This window comes from Rhagoletis pomonella, unplaced genomic scaffold (assembly GCF_013731165.1).
Source record: "Rhagoletis pomonella isolate Grant_MI unplaced genomic scaffold, Rhpom_1.0 Rhpom_scaffold_00013, whole genome shotgun sequence".
Taxonomy (NCBI): domain Eukaryota; kingdom Metazoa; phylum Arthropoda; class Insecta; order Diptera; family Tephritidae; genus Rhagoletis; species Rhagoletis pomonella.
In genome coordinates this window covers 10925718-10940252 of record NW_023458567.1, presented here as the reverse complement: position 1 = coordinate 10940252, position 14535 = coordinate 10925718, and the positions used below count along the sequence as shown (strand labels likewise).

At 36.2% G+C, this 14535-nt stretch overlaps 4 protein-coding genes and 1 long non-coding RNA gene across 7 annotated transcripts in view; 3 read left to right on the top strand and 2 right to left on the bottom strand.

Annotated features, from left to right (window-relative positions):
* The window catches only part of LOC118748774 (gamma-aminobutyric acid receptor-associated protein), a 4872-nt gene extending 3316 nt beyond the window's left edge, over positions 1-1556 (bottom strand). The window contains 1 exon segment of the mRNA XM_036483451.1: positions 1317-1556. Coding sequence (XP_036339344.1) covers positions 1317-1406 — 90 coding nt within the window. The 5' untranslated portion in view covers positions 1407-1556.
* A 266-nt stretch (positions 1557-1822) lies between these two features.
* Positions 1823-2779, top strand: LOC118748775 (V-type proton ATPase subunit G-like). Its single transcript, XM_036483452.1, has 3 exons — positions 1823-2027; positions 2141-2241; positions 2308-2779. Exons 1-3 carry the CDS (start codon positions 1946-1948, stop codon positions 2476-2478), a joined length of 354 nt encoding a protein of 117 aa, XP_036339345.1. The 5' UTR covers positions 1823-1945; the 3' UTR covers positions 2479-2779.
* Positions 2780-2993: 214 nt separating this feature from the next.
* On the top strand, positions 2994-13232 carry LOC118748769 (poly(U)-binding-splicing factor half pint). Of its 3 annotated transcripts, XM_036483445.1 has the most exons (7): positions 3738-3834; positions 5946-6129; positions 6769-6931; positions 10130-10365; positions 10424-10482; positions 10742-11245; positions 11309-13232. In XM_036483445.1, the coding sequence occupies exons 4-7, from the start codon at positions 10309-10311 to the stop codon at positions 12384-12386; spliced, it is 1698 nt and encodes a 565-aa protein (XP_036339338.1). In that variant the 5' UTR covers positions 3738-3834; positions 5946-6129; positions 6769-6931; positions 10130-10308; the 3' UTR covers positions 12387-13232. The 3 variants fall into 3 exon arrangements, with proteins under 3 accessions (XP_036339336.1, XP_036339337.1, XP_036339338.1); XM_036483443.1 differs by lacking the exons at positions 5946-6129; positions 6769-6931 and adding an exon at positions 2994-3176; XM_036483444.1 differs by lacking the exons at positions 5946-6129; positions 6769-6931 and adding an exon at positions 3003-3116.
* LOC118748772 lies at positions 6938-7546 on the top strand. The gene is made up of 2 exons (XR_004994092.1): positions 6938-7230; positions 7346-7546. It is a non-coding gene; the product is annotated as an uncharacterized LOC118748772 (long non-coding RNA).
* A 78-nt stretch (positions 13233-13310) lies between the features above and the next one.
* LOC118748771 (aprataxin-like protein) lies at positions 13311-14353 on the bottom strand. The gene is made up of 3 exons (XM_036483448.1): positions 14091-14353; positions 13810-14035; positions 13311-13732 (listed from the first exon to the last, which is right to left on the bottom strand). The coding sequence occupies exons 1-3, from the start codon at positions 14259-14261 to the stop codon at positions 13572-13574; spliced, it is 558 nt and encodes a 185-aa protein (XP_036339341.1). The 5' UTR covers positions 14262-14353; the 3' UTR covers positions 13311-13571.
* Between the last annotated feature and the right edge of the window lie 182 nt (positions 14354-14535).

Sequence of the window (14535 nt, the reverse complement as noted above, 5' to 3'; positions counted from 1 at the left end):
TTCAACGACTATGAGTTAGGGCCTTTCTATATTAAGGTAACGATATGTATGTACATAATTAGAAAATTCGCAAAGTAATATAGAAAAATTGTGAAACTGCATACATATGTATGTTCATGCATAAACACATTTCCATACGTATACAAGGCAGAAAAATGCACATAATATACAGTAGATATATATACATACATATGTCCGCAGTAGTAAAGACTGGACGAATAGATGAAAAACAAAACAAAAAACACTAATACAAAGTCAAAAATCTACATATATTGTAGATACACATAGCAAGTACATTTTTTTTCCTTAGCAAAATCAACAATATATCGTCGGTGGAGCTAATGCAAAACGTTCTATGTCACTTTTTACCTCTGGTGTTTAATTGAGCTGTTATCTGTATCTGATCACATCTGGCAATCGTTCATCTTCATCAGCCAAAGGTAGACAATTTTGTCATTCGTTTAGGAGGGTGTAACGATTTGCAGATGCATTCCGGTGCAAGTAAGAGACCATTTAAGTGACAATAGTACTAATAGACCTATACCGTTTTGCAGTATCAGCGACGATATTTTTGTGTAGCGCCTGTTTGCGATTCTAATAATACGTGTTTGACTGCTTTTTTTTTGCATGCATTTACGAAACGAACGAATTAAACAGCTGACAAATTAAGAATTTTAATTTTTTCATGTTGAAATGCTTTTATTGCCAATAACCTTTAGGTTTACTAATATGTGTTGCCTTAAATTGGGTGGTTCGATGTTGACCTTGACAAAATGTTTGTTCAATCACCAGTTCACAGTTTCCCTTTCTATTTTGTAGTATTCCTGCTACAATTGATGAACCCTACAACGGGTGTGAGAATCACACAAATACCGCTACTGTAACCCCCACTATTGTCCTTTACTGTTACTGTTCTTTGGAATGATTGGCAACACTACCTATGAAAACAGGAAAAAAACACTAGCGAAAAACCAAAACACACACATTAACCCTGATTAAACTTTGGTAAATAGGTGCACCCGAGATTTTTGTAGACTTTTATACAAAAATAGGGAAAACACAGAAAGCTACTTGTTCGCTACATTTACTTTTTAAAAATTTATATTCTATGACGCAATTAAAACGAGAAAAGCATTAGTACCTCACTCTGCTTTTATCGTAACAAAGAAAATTTCCTTTCCTCACCACTGCTCCCCTCATTAACAACTGAGATATATATAAAATTTACTAAAATTTTTTTCATAAGCTTGCATGAGAACGAGTATAATAAACTTGCAATACAAACGCAATTCAACTTTTTCTGTCGTCAAACTTACTGGTACTCGGTCTGGGTACTTTCTGCGTATTTTGTCACCCTCAGCACGTCTCTTCTCAAAGGGATGATCCTCCTTGTATTGGAACTTCATTTTTCAGGTTTTTTTCGGATGAATTCAATAAAATAAATTGATTTTCTTTTCTAATTCCACTTGATTTTTTTTCACAACTTCCTGCTAGCTCGTATTTGTTATTTGCTCTTTACTCGTTGACTTTTCAATACAAAATGTCGTCCCCCGAAATGGGCGACTTGAAACGAAAAACTTGTGGGGCGACATCTGCTGCAAAAATGCAGTGTAAGCTCCACGGTTGCATTATAGTTTCAAATAAAATATAATTTTTATTTTCAATTGTACTATTCAAAGCAATGCATAAAAATACGTAATTGATATAGGCGAATGTATATATAAGAATATTTATTTTTTTCAACATTCGTGTGTTAAATTCTCGTAATGATCGGAGAATAGATCTCTGTAAAAAGCAACTCTGTTCTCGATCAATGCTGCCACACTCAACCCGCAGTTCAGCCCAGTAATCAGCTGTCAACTAACCAATATTTATTTTCATTGTGGCAATTTTCGTGATACATTTTCTTGAAATTTATCTGATTCCTAGGTAATTTCACAGTGAAATGACAAGCCAATCCACAGGGATTCAGCAGCTTCTCTCTGCTGAGAAAAAGGCAGCAGAAAAGGTTTCGGAAGCTAGGAAACGTAAGTATTCCAACATCATTGTTACGGCTGCCTCGTTGCCGAAGCCAGCGGATGTGCCTATTAAGCATTTGAGGTCATAATTAGAAAATATTTATAATTCTCAACACGACTAGGTAAAGCAAAGCGTTTGAAGCAAGCTAAAGACGAGGCAGTAGAGGAGATCGAGAAATACCGCGCCGAACGTGAACGTTTACTGAAGGAATATGAAGCTAAGGTAAGATCCCTGTAGGAAATGTTAATTTAGCAACGAAAGTAAATTTGTATTTTAAATTTTCTATAGTACATGGGATCAAGAGAGGGAGTTGCTTTGAAAATTGATGCTGATACGCGGGATAAAATGGAAGAAATAAAAACTGCAGTAGAAACTCGTAAAGATTTATTGATTAACGATCTTTTAGATCTAGTCTACAACATAAAATCTGATGTGCACAGAAACTTTTCCAAGAAGTAAATAGTTGGAAAGCAGTAGCATGGAAGAAGCCAAAACACTGTTATCACACCCAAAGATTTATTTTTCAATTGATATTCAAATCGGAATACTCAAATTTTTGTAGTTAACGAATTTAGTACTTGTTTTAGTCGAATTATATTGCTTGTATCTGCAGACTCAAATATTTTATCCAGTCTAAAGATACTCTTAGCTTGAACCTACATACATTATGTGAACATTTAACGTTAAAACTAATTCTTTAGAAAACTGGAAAATTAACTAGTCAGTATGCACAATTATAACGAGTGTTTTAATAAAAGACCTATTTTATGCAAACTCTTTTTTTTCGAAGTATTGGCGTATTTTCTAATCCTGTTACGGAAATATCGCCCAGTAATTAATTCTTTGATTTTTTTCGAAGATGGGATCTAAATTTTTTCCTCACAAAAACCTTGGTTTTTTAGAAGCCCAGTATTTTTAATTTTACGGTTCCATTTTTCTCGATACGGCAGCTCATTTGTACTCGTTGTCATCGGGGAAATTTATTTATGGAGGAAAATTTCGCTGTGACCTGACGCGTTTCTGCAATCCGTGAAAATTTGCACGAATTTTATTGAAAATATCTTAAAAAACAAATCTGTAAACCACATCAAATTGAAGTAAATATAGCACTGCAGGAGTTACGCAGTTGAAATTTTAATATTTTCAGTTGAAATATGGTAAGTTTACTCGTTTGGAGTTGGCGATTGTTCTGCCGCTGATCGCGTCGTAATGGCAGCCGAAAAAAATCGCGTGGAATTTCTAGCGAATTAATTTGCAGCATAAAAGTGCGAAATTTTAAAGATTTTATCTAAAATAATGCACAAAAAGTTATAATTTTTTGGGAAATGTGTTTTTAAGATAGTTTTCAAGCGGTCAATCTATTCATATATTTGCATGGTCGGAGGGTAAATTTTAGTGTGTATACTAAAACTTGAGCCTGAACGTAGCAAACAATTGCTGCCGCAGAGGTTGATTCGCGTTTGCTCCAATGCAAATCTACCGGGTGTTGGTTTTGCTACGTCTTGTCCCTCACCTGTCCAACAATGAATGAATTGCGTCTTTAACCTTGAGTTTTTCATTTTGCTAAGAATACACACACTATTGCGTGCAATTTTATGTATACATTTGGAAACTTTATTGCTGCAACTTTTTTTAGGTGTATCCTTTGAGTGTATTATTATTCTCTTAATACAATTTACATGTTTGCTTAGCTAATATTTTTCCTTACCGATTGCTAGGGTTCCAATGAACGAGAATCGCGGTCGTCAGAATCACGTTCGGATGATCCATTAAATGACGGAATGGTGCCATCAAAGAGATCTCGCTCGGAGTCGGGTAAGTGCAGTAAATCATTTAAAATAAATACCTAGTATATTATCTTTTAAAGTAAAATTTAAAAGCCATAAATGAATGGAAACAGCAAAATTTTAAAATAAATACCAATGTGTGTACGTTTGCCACGAGGGTTTTGTATGTTGCGGTTTGCTAGTTTTTTGTAACAAAAATGTCCAGTATTTACATGCTTGTGTTATTGTATTGAATATTAAGTAATTTTAGTTAATTAGCAGCGTTTTCTGAATGGAGTAAAATTGTTAGGTAAAAAAAAAGTTATATGTAAACATGCAAATACATGCAGTCACAACTTCGTCCTAAAGTAAACTGGCTGAATTTAAGTGCTTTCTGTTAAGAAAATCGATTTTTATCACAGTTACATGCATACATACTTACACATCCTCTTTTCCAGCCATCAACTGAATTTAACTAAATAATCGGTTTTGTTCTTTTCTGTTCTGCTTAAGTAATTGCAGACCTTTAACGCATGTGATGATGTCAGGGTCAGGTGAGATTTGCACTACTTCCTCTGCTCGCCGTGTAAGCTAACGCCTAATGAAACAAAAAGAAAAACATTGCAAGAGTTGAAATCAAACAAAAAACTGTGTAGAAAATACGCTAGAGTAGCAAAGAATGGGGAGCAGCCATTAAAACAAACTACTCGAAATATTTCGAGTTAACCTAAAAACGAAATAATGCGAAGGCAAAATAAGATGAAAAGAATATCGTGTCACGAAATTGGTTAAAAAAATGAATTATTGGTCTGCTGTATCACTTTAGTAAAATAATACCATACCAATATGATCAAACAAAAATCTACAGCTGGAAATGGGGCCATAGAAAATAAAAAAATTATTAATGAATTGAACAGCCGATTAAATGTTCATGGTAAAAATTTGAACACATTAAACCTTAAACGCTGCAGGGGCTCAATACACACGGTTAAATTATATTATTTACAAAAGTGGTCATCAAGTTAGACTAGCGGGTTGGTGGTGTTGACTTGTGTGGCGCCGCCGCGTTTCTAGCTCTTCGCTTGATGTATGTTTTTTGCAATGCTGCTGATGTTATGGAACTAATAACGCATATTGATTCTCTCTTCTTCTCTCTTTTCTTTTTATTTCTTTTTTGTAAGTATTTTTTTTTTAGTTAAATTTCTCTGCCTCTGATTCCGTATTGAACCGGTGCCATTCGCCTACCAACTGCAAACAGCATGATAAATGATTAATCTTCTCCACGCACTGAAAAAAGCTTCAAAATTTAAACGCGTCAAAGCATCTACACAGAAAATATGTATCTTTGGAGCTAAGCACTTTTTATTTACACATTCTTACGGGATATTCAAGTCCGTAAACGTTATCCTTTATTTAAGAAAGTATAAAATCTACCGATAGACAATGAAACTAATAGGATGAAAAGGGATATTTGCAACAAATTTTAAAACATATTTCATCAAAACACAAAGGTCTTACAGCATCACTTCGACAAAAGTTAGTCTAGTTTTTGAAGAATTCGTAGTTTTGTTTACTAACATAAGGGGAAGTAGAAAAACAATACCCAGGAAATAATCTCCTAGAACTTAACACTAAACAATTTATTTTTGAATAAAAAACCTTAAGACTTGCCAATGATAAAACAAGGTATAAACTAAATTTGATAGCTATTCATTAATTAAATTAGAAGCACTGTGCTTTGTTCCACATTATTGACTGTGAATACTTTAATGATTTCCTTGGCCAAAGACTTTCCAAACTTATACTTTGAGAGTATAGTAGCTAGTTGTTTTTTTTTTTGTTGAATGCAATAAAAGGTTTCTTCGGATCATTTGAAAAGACTGTTAATTCCAGCGCATTTTCCTTATTTTCAATACAAGTAAAAGCTTGCATATGAAAATTTTCCCATTTTCTACATTTCTCCAGTTTTGCATTTGGTTGGTTTGTGCCTTTTTAAACTAAAACATTCTCAATCGGCAGAACCGTGAACGATCTTCCATTAACAGCTAAATACTGAATTTGATTATGAAACATTATGCATATAGTATATGAAAAAAAAAAACAAAAATATCTCGAAATTCCTTAATTTTTTTCACTGTTGCTCTCTTATTATCTTTTCAGCGGATTTTATTTCTTTTTTATTTTTTCTCTTTTATTAAATGTGTCCCTGAAGTGATTCAAATCCACACTCACCCACTTCTCACAGTGACAATGTAAAAATGTGTCCAATAAAAACGTTTAAAGCCAATTGCGCTAACATCATCAAATGTTGGAGAGGGCAAAGAGATTTTTGAGATGAAATAAGGTCGCTTCATTAATTCTATATCTATATTTCTGTACTAGTTAACTATATGGATCGCTGAAAGGGGATTTACGCGTGTTTCATACTAAAAGTTAGTACTGCATTAAAAGCAAAATATAAAATACAAGTTTATTAGTTATGATTACAAAATATTGTATATTTACGAAAGTGTGTATAATAACTCTCGAAGGCATAAACTTTGAAAAAGCTTCGTATTCACTGCTAATTATTTTTAAGATAAGTCCGTTTGTCCGTTCGATTCCATGGCTGTGGCATGCGCACACTTGGTTACATTGCTTGTGCATTATTTTATATACATATATGTACATACTACTTACATATGTATTGTTTGTAAAGTTGAATTTCATCAGCTTTTTGTTTCATGACAGTTGTCTACTACCTACATGTACGTACATCATCGTATATACGCAAGTCCATGCCTAAGCTCTACTCCGTCGTAGCCAGTTAATTTGTGCGTAAATCCCTTTTCCGTGTGTCTTTCTTATTACATACATGTTTCATATAGTGTTAATACAAAAAAACTCAGTTTGTTCATGTATTTTGGATTTATACAGACTACGTATTTTATTTTAATTTTTTTAATGTTTGGGTGCTTTTTTCTTTCATTCTTACATTTTGCAGCTTTTCTCAAAAAATAAACCAAAAATCACATACAAACATACGAACGAAATGTATTAAGTCGCCAAATTAAACAGTTGATTAATGCGCGCCACATAAAGTATAAAAAAGTATGCACGTTAAAAACCAAATGAAATTCTGCTACCGCTACACTAGAGTGATAATTGTAAGTTCTACTACTTTGCTGCGATCAACAACATAATAATGAAAAACTGACAACATTAGTATGAATTGCTTGAGAATACAAAAAAAAAAGAAAATATTTTGGCTCAAATGCTAAAAGTAGAAAAACAAATTAAGTAATGCCACCTGTTGGCGTGCGGTATGGTGGCGTTGGCCTATTTTGAAATATCCACAATGATTTTTTCGCCATGATATTAGCAACAACCAAAACCTGATAGATTGTTACGAATGTTGCAACGAAAGTGAAACATAAAACCGCACTCAACGAACGCATAACTCTCGGTAAAGCAGATGAATGTGTGCGCGCACGCGCATTTACAAGATCATTTTCGCTTAGGAAGAGTGAGAACGTGTTGTTTATTAATGTTTTTTCTTTTTGTCTTTATCTTTCTTGCAGGCGTCGAATTCTCTTTTTTACCCATTCAATTCCAACAAAAATAAAAATATTTAAGTAAAAGAGGGTCCGTCAATAAGTGAGTATAATGCGTCACGTAGGCTATTTATGATATTCAGATGTTTTACATTCATAAGAGGTAGTCGTTTCGAAACGGGTAGCTAAATGTAGGTTAACTTTGGATACTTGACGTAAATATTTTAAGTTAGTTTTAGATTTAATCTCGTAGAATTTGTATACTATTAGAGGTGCATTAGATAGATAAGGTGGAGAGGGACTTAACTTCATTCGCGGTCACAGCTTGAACACATTAACTTTCTACCCACGAAGGCGCTGTTGCTGTTCTTGAGGGATGTAGGCTTAGAAGTATCGGGAAGAGGAGAGGGCATAATACCCCACTAGGTCGCGGTGCATACCTAATTGTAATATCTATCTATCAAGCCTCATCCGGTGTTTCTAATTGCCGGCAGCTAGCGAGATCTATATGGACTCGTTCCCACGACAGTCGGGTCTACGTAACCGGAACGACCCAGATTTATATCTGGCCAAGGACTGTCACTCCAGCAACACTCCCCAAAAAGTCTTTGGGGAATTTGTATGCTGCTACAACAACAACAACATCTATATGGACTCGGCAAGAAAAGAAAAAGGCCAATCAAGAAGAAGACGACCCTGTGAAGCCTGTGTCGGCGCTACATATCAAATAGCAAATATTTTTTGTTGAAAGGATACAAAAGAAGATACAAAAGAATCTATTTGCGTGAAAACAACATGACGCACCCAGCAAGTCAGAGAAAATGCTAAACACCCAACAAAAATATAGAGCACCAAATAATTTTTAAAAATTACCAATGGTAGCTTGTATAAGGTTTGAATATTGCAAAAGATCCCAAGTATTATATATGTATGTACATACCTAAAGTTTTGAAAAACAGATTTGAACATTTTATTTTAGGTTTATCTAATATGTAATGCACATTTTTTTTAGTACAGCTATCAATAAATTTTATTTCATTCAATGGAAGAAAAAATCGGATTTGTAATACAGATACCCCACGTATATTTATAACGGATGATTATTAGCAGGGAACGGATTTTATGGAAATTGCCTTTTTTCTTGTAAAGAGATAGAGTATATTCGATTAAAAATGTCCACGATTATCTGTCCCTGATTCCATATATACACATTTGATGTTGCCTTTTTTAAGATATTTGCCATTTCTGCCTTTTCTACCTTTAATTGTAAGGCACATGGAAAAAGCCCTTATTCCTGATAATATGAAAGTTTCAAATGTTCCATATTTATTTTGGGCGCAACTTGTATCAATTCACGTCGAGCGCACGTTTTGTATATTCAAGGCTTTTATTCGTGAAAGTAGAATGAAAATGCTGCCAGAAAACTCCAAATTGCATCTTGTGGTTCAATCCCAGCAAACACAGTCTCTAGTGTAGAGAAATTTGGATTTCTACATTAGATAACTAGGATAATTCTCTAATCGTTCTCGAGTCGACGGAGTTAGAGAACTACATTAGAATTTGATTCGAGAACAATTAGAGAAACAACGCAAATTCAAATAAATGTAAATAAGCAATATTCCAAATGAATGAATGAATATTTTATTGCAAATACATTTAATACAAATTTTAAAAACAAAACGATTTATTTAATAAAGCAAAACAGCAGTTTGAAATTCACATTCGAATCTCATTAGAGATCAACATTAGAATTCGATTAGAGAATTAATATTTTCTCGAGTCGAGACCCAGTAGATAATTTCAGGAGTTAAAAGCCCTTCCGAAAGGCCTTCCTGAGAGTCTAGAGGACTTCCACTCTACATTGCTTTCTCCTTTCTTTTTTGTATCGAGTGGCACAAATTGAAGGGCTTCTTTCGCTACCCATGGAAGAAATTCCAGAGGGACCTTTATAGGAAGTACTTCAGAAGGTTTTTTGGAGGAGTTCTTTTATAGTTGCTTTAATTTATAAAAAATCATACATCTTTGAAATATTTGCTTAAGGTTGATATCAAATATGTGTTATTGCAACTTAAAATGTTTATTGAAATTCATTTGTAAATTATAAGTGGCAGGCAAGGAAGCACTTTTTTCAGCCCTTCTTGGGTAGGCCTCAGAATGGCTTTACTTAAGAAGGCCTACCTAAATTATCTTCTTATCTATGTCCCATTTTTGTTGAGATCGCTATGATTCTTGATAGCTCTTCGAGTCGTTCTCTAACATTTGAGATTGGAGAATGTGGCTAGTTCTCCAATCATTATCTAATCTTTATTTTGCCTTTTTGCGATTTGAAGTGTCTTCCTGATTATTTCGCTATTTTATTTCCCCTTTTCTAGCCTGTTTCTTTATTTTATTTTGCCTTTTTTATATGTTTTTAGGTCCTAAAAATCCGTTCCCTCATTATTAGTGTTAATCAATTTAATTTCTTAGAAATCAAAATCTCAGACCAGCTGTTCTAATGACAGCTTAAAAGTTAGAAATTATTTATTTCAAAAGTTAGATAGCTATACGCTCACTGCCAGTTTTTCAGGCGCCATAACCGTTACGCTCACTTATTGACACCCATACGTCACTAGTATAAAAATATATACCATCGATTTGACTCTTGTGATTTTCCGTCCACAAAGAAAAAAACGAAATGTGTACTGCGAGCTTTCACCCCTCACAAAATCCTTTCAACAACAGGAACAACACACTGCTGTTGCTCTACTCACCAACAAACGTTTTGTTGGCTACATTAATTTCTTCGCCATTAATTAATATTCCTAATTCTAGGCAAGTCCTCGGAACCGAAAATTCCATACATTTCGCAGCCAATTTACGATCTGAAACAAACGGGCGATGTAAAATTCGGTCCGGGTACACGTTCTGCACTGCTGGGTCTATTAGGTGGCGCTTTACCAAAACTTACCTCGGATCAACATGATACGGTCAGCAAGGCTAAGAAATATGCCATGGAGCAGAGTATTAAAATGGTATTAATGAAACAGACTTTGGCACATCAGCAACAGGTAGATGTAATACAAGTTGAAAATGGCCATAAAATAATAAAAACAAATTACCTTACAGCAATTGGCATCGCAACGAACTCAGGTTCAACGGCAGCAGGCACTCGCGCTCATGTGCAGGTAAGTTAGAGGAAAAACTTTCACTTAATAGCTACTTATTTACTAAAACATTGATGTTAAACCTGGTAAAAGCATTAGCTTCGGTGAAATGGTTGCTTCAATGTCGTGACAACTATCTCGAGTTAATGAGCGTCAGTGGCATGAAAAGTACGATATGTGCCTACCGTAAATAGCTGATAAGATCTGAGTTTATTTGGAGATAAAGTGTAAATACTATGATTTTTTACAGCTTTAGTAACTCGATTTTCCTTTACTGTAGGGTTTATGTAGGCAGTATCTCATTTGAGCTCAAAGAGGATACTATACGCGCCGCTTTTCTACCTTTTGGTCCCATCAAGTCAATAAACATGTCTTGGGATCCTATTACTCAGAAGCACAAAGGATTCGCATTTGTCGAATACGAAATACCAGAGGGAGCACAATTGGCTTTGGAACAAATGAATGGAGCATTGATGGGTGGTCGTAACATTAAGGTTGGTCGCCCTAGCAACATGCCACAGGCACAGCAGGTGATTGATGAGATTCAGGAGGAAGCCAAAAGCTTCAATCGCATTTATGTTGCCTCCATTCATCCGGATCTATCCGAAGAGGACATCAAGAGCGTTTTCGAGGCATTTGGGCCGATTTTGTATTGCAAATTGGCACAGGGCACATCACTGCATACACACAAGGGATATGGTTTCATTGAGTACGCCAACAAGCAGGCCATGGATGAAGCTATCGCTAGCATGAACTTGTTCGATTTAGGCGGACAGTTATTGAGGTGCGTATAGCTATAAACGTCCATGGATTATATTTTTGTATTACTAATTCTTTTCTTCCTTAGAGTGGGCCGTTCAATTACTCCTCCGAATGCATTGGTTTGCGCCTCTACCAACTCTACAATGCCCACAGCTGCCGCTGTTGCCGCCGCTGCTGCTACCGCTAAGATACAAGCACTTGACGCAGTCGCCAGCAACGCCGTGCTTGGCCTTTCTGCAACTACTCCCACTCTGGGCATCTCACCACTAGCTGCCGCAGCTAAGGTGGGCACATTGCCGATCGCTGCCGCTGGCGCATTGCATCCGCCGGGCATTGCAGTGCCTGCCACTACAGGCGGCGCCGCCGCATTCCTTCCTGCTGGTGTCTTCCAAGCGCCAGCAGCCTTAGCACCGAATCTATTAGGTGTTGCACCCGGCTTGCCGAATGTAACTGCCGCTGCCGCACCGGTGGTTGTTACACAAGCTGCACTTCTAGCAACACCAACTATGGGCGCTCCTACAATGGCTGCGATTGGTAATCTTGGTGCGGGCGGTATTAATACGGTAATGGGCGCCGATGCCGCCGCAAACGCAGCGGCTGCAGCTGCCGCCTCTGTCAGTGCAAATGCCGCAGCCGCAGTGGCCGCAGCAAACAATGTAACAGCATTACACAATCTGCAGTCGGCTAACTCGGAGCAGCTGAAGAAGGCGCACGAGAAGGCACAGCAGGAGGAATTGCAAAAGAAATTGATGGAAGAAGGCGAGACGCAGACGCTGCAGCAGCAGGAGAATATGTCGATCAAGGGACAGAGTGCGCGGCAACTGGTCATGCAGCGGCTGATGCGACCACAGGAGTCGCGTGTTATTATACTGCGCAACATGGTCGGACCAGAGGATGTTGACGAAACGTTGCAAGAGGAAATTCAAGAGGAGTGCACTAAATTCGGTACAGTTAGTCGTGTAATAATCTTCAATGAAAAACAAACTGAAAACGAGGACGATGAGGAAGCAGAGATTATTGTTAAAATATTCGTAGAATTTTCAAGCTCAGTAGAGGCTATGCGTGGACGTGATGTCTTGCATGGACGCTTCTTTGGTGGACGACGTGTTATCGCTGAGCTTTATGATCAGTCGCTGTTCGATCATGGTGATTTGTCTGGTTAAATGGATTATATGTGCGGAAAGTAACTCGAAGGAGAATGCAAAAAAAGAAATATTAGCAATAATGAGCCAACGACTAAACGGGCTATTTTGGTGTTATGCGTCAGCGAATTTGCTTTCAAATTCATTTTCACTCTTGAGTTTTTAACAATTTTTTTCTTTCATATTTTCTTTGTTGCTTTGTGTGCACTAAATGTCTAAAGCTTAAGTCTATTCAACATTACCGTTTCCACTTCCACAAGTCCATTAGCCGTTGATGATGTAGTGGCCGTTTACTAAAATGTATTGATACAAAACATCAGTATCTTTTATTTCCAAAACATAACGAGTAGAAGTAAAAGAGACTAATGCTTTGCATTGATGCGTTTTGAGCAGCCGTAATGAATGTATTCGCGTGTAAAATGCCGTTGTATTAAGTAAAGATGAAATATATTAATTTCTGTACAATTAATAATAAATATGTTAAGTATTTAAACAAAAATAAGTTGGGTATTTTAGAATTTATTGCAACAACAGCACATTCGACCCAATAATAGAAATTAATATGTTCTAAGGTGGAACTCCATTCAACTTCAGTAGATAATTGTTTAATTAATTAATGAATTCCGAATATATTTATGTAAATTTTAAAATTTTAAATAAATACACTAGGGTTGTTCGGGATGTTGCGGAGTTTGTCCTTGCATTTGCATATTCGGTGCATTTGTAAATTAACAACAATAAAATGCACACGGTTGCCATGACAGCAAGCATAAAATTTGCAAATGCAATTCCAACTCCAAATCCAAGACCATTTCCACAACATCCTGAACAGCCCCGCTGTGTATTTATATTCCTTTTTGGTTGCAGCTAGAGACGTATTTTAATCTGCGCTATCACAGAATCCACCGTAGTCCGATTTTCGTGAACATATGCTAAATTCGTAGCTATTCGGATTCAGTGATAGCCCTAAATATTTTCCACTTGGTACATAGTATGTTTCTCAGATAGGTATATGAGAGTTCCATGTTGTGTTGATTTCTGTTCTAATGACAATCAATCGGGTTTGATTTAGAAATGGGTATGGTTGATGATTTTATCGAATAAATTAAGACAAAACTTGATTAAAATTACTTAACTGGATATCCAAAGCATTTTTTCTTGAAAATTGGGTTATTTTGATCCAATCATTACAGAAGAGTTATCCCATCAAAACAAAAATTTATCTGACTGCCTCTGTGCCCAATGCTCGAGCAGGTGACGCTTCAGGTCTGGTAATTTTTTGGCTCCAAATTCGCATTGATTGCATTGAAGCGTGGAGGCAGTCAACTCTTCAATCTTTTCCTTTGTGAAACGTTTAATACAAGCATCTGTTTTTAGAGACTTCTAAACAGAGGATTAGTTTCCAAATATGGACATACATACATATGTTTGTGTTTTCACTCACCTTGATATTGTAGAAAGATTTCAGTATTAAAATTAACCCAGTGTCTCTTTTTTTTGAGACAGTCGGATACGAAATCCTTGGAAATTACATGCAAATGTAATCGTTGCATGCTGGGCTGCGCGTGAAAACCGATCTTAAAATCGTCCAGCTGAAAGCTTTTCACTTCGATAACATTTTGTGCGAGGAAATGCATCTCTTCCAGTAAGGATAAATGGCCCAGATTTAACTGAAAATTAACTCAAAATAAATTACTTCGAAATTTTTATTTCACGTAAACTTACATGGAATACATCCGGTATAACTGCTTTGGGCAGTACGAGGTAATGATGGCGCGCCTTTGGGTATTTGTCATATATCACTACAGCGTTCTCGGATGAGATAATGTAGTTTTTGGGATCCTTTATTTCCGTTATTAGGGCGGCAGCCCATTCGTTGCCAACGGAATTTGTCATTTTTTTTTCTTTTATATCGTTAGAGTACAACTCCACAACAAGCTTTTCAGGCTTTCAGCTACACAATTCACCTATTGCTGAACGCCTCAGCGATGTCATGATTCAATAATACAAGGTTCGATAAATTGACAGTTGTCTCTCTCGCACCGCTCCCTTAGCGGTGGCACCGTGTTGCTTCTTTGCAAATTTACCTGGAAACAGTGTAGCTTTGGTGTGAAATAAAAGTATAAGCTTTTGTGCAATATGTTTATTTGTATATGCATATGAAGCATAT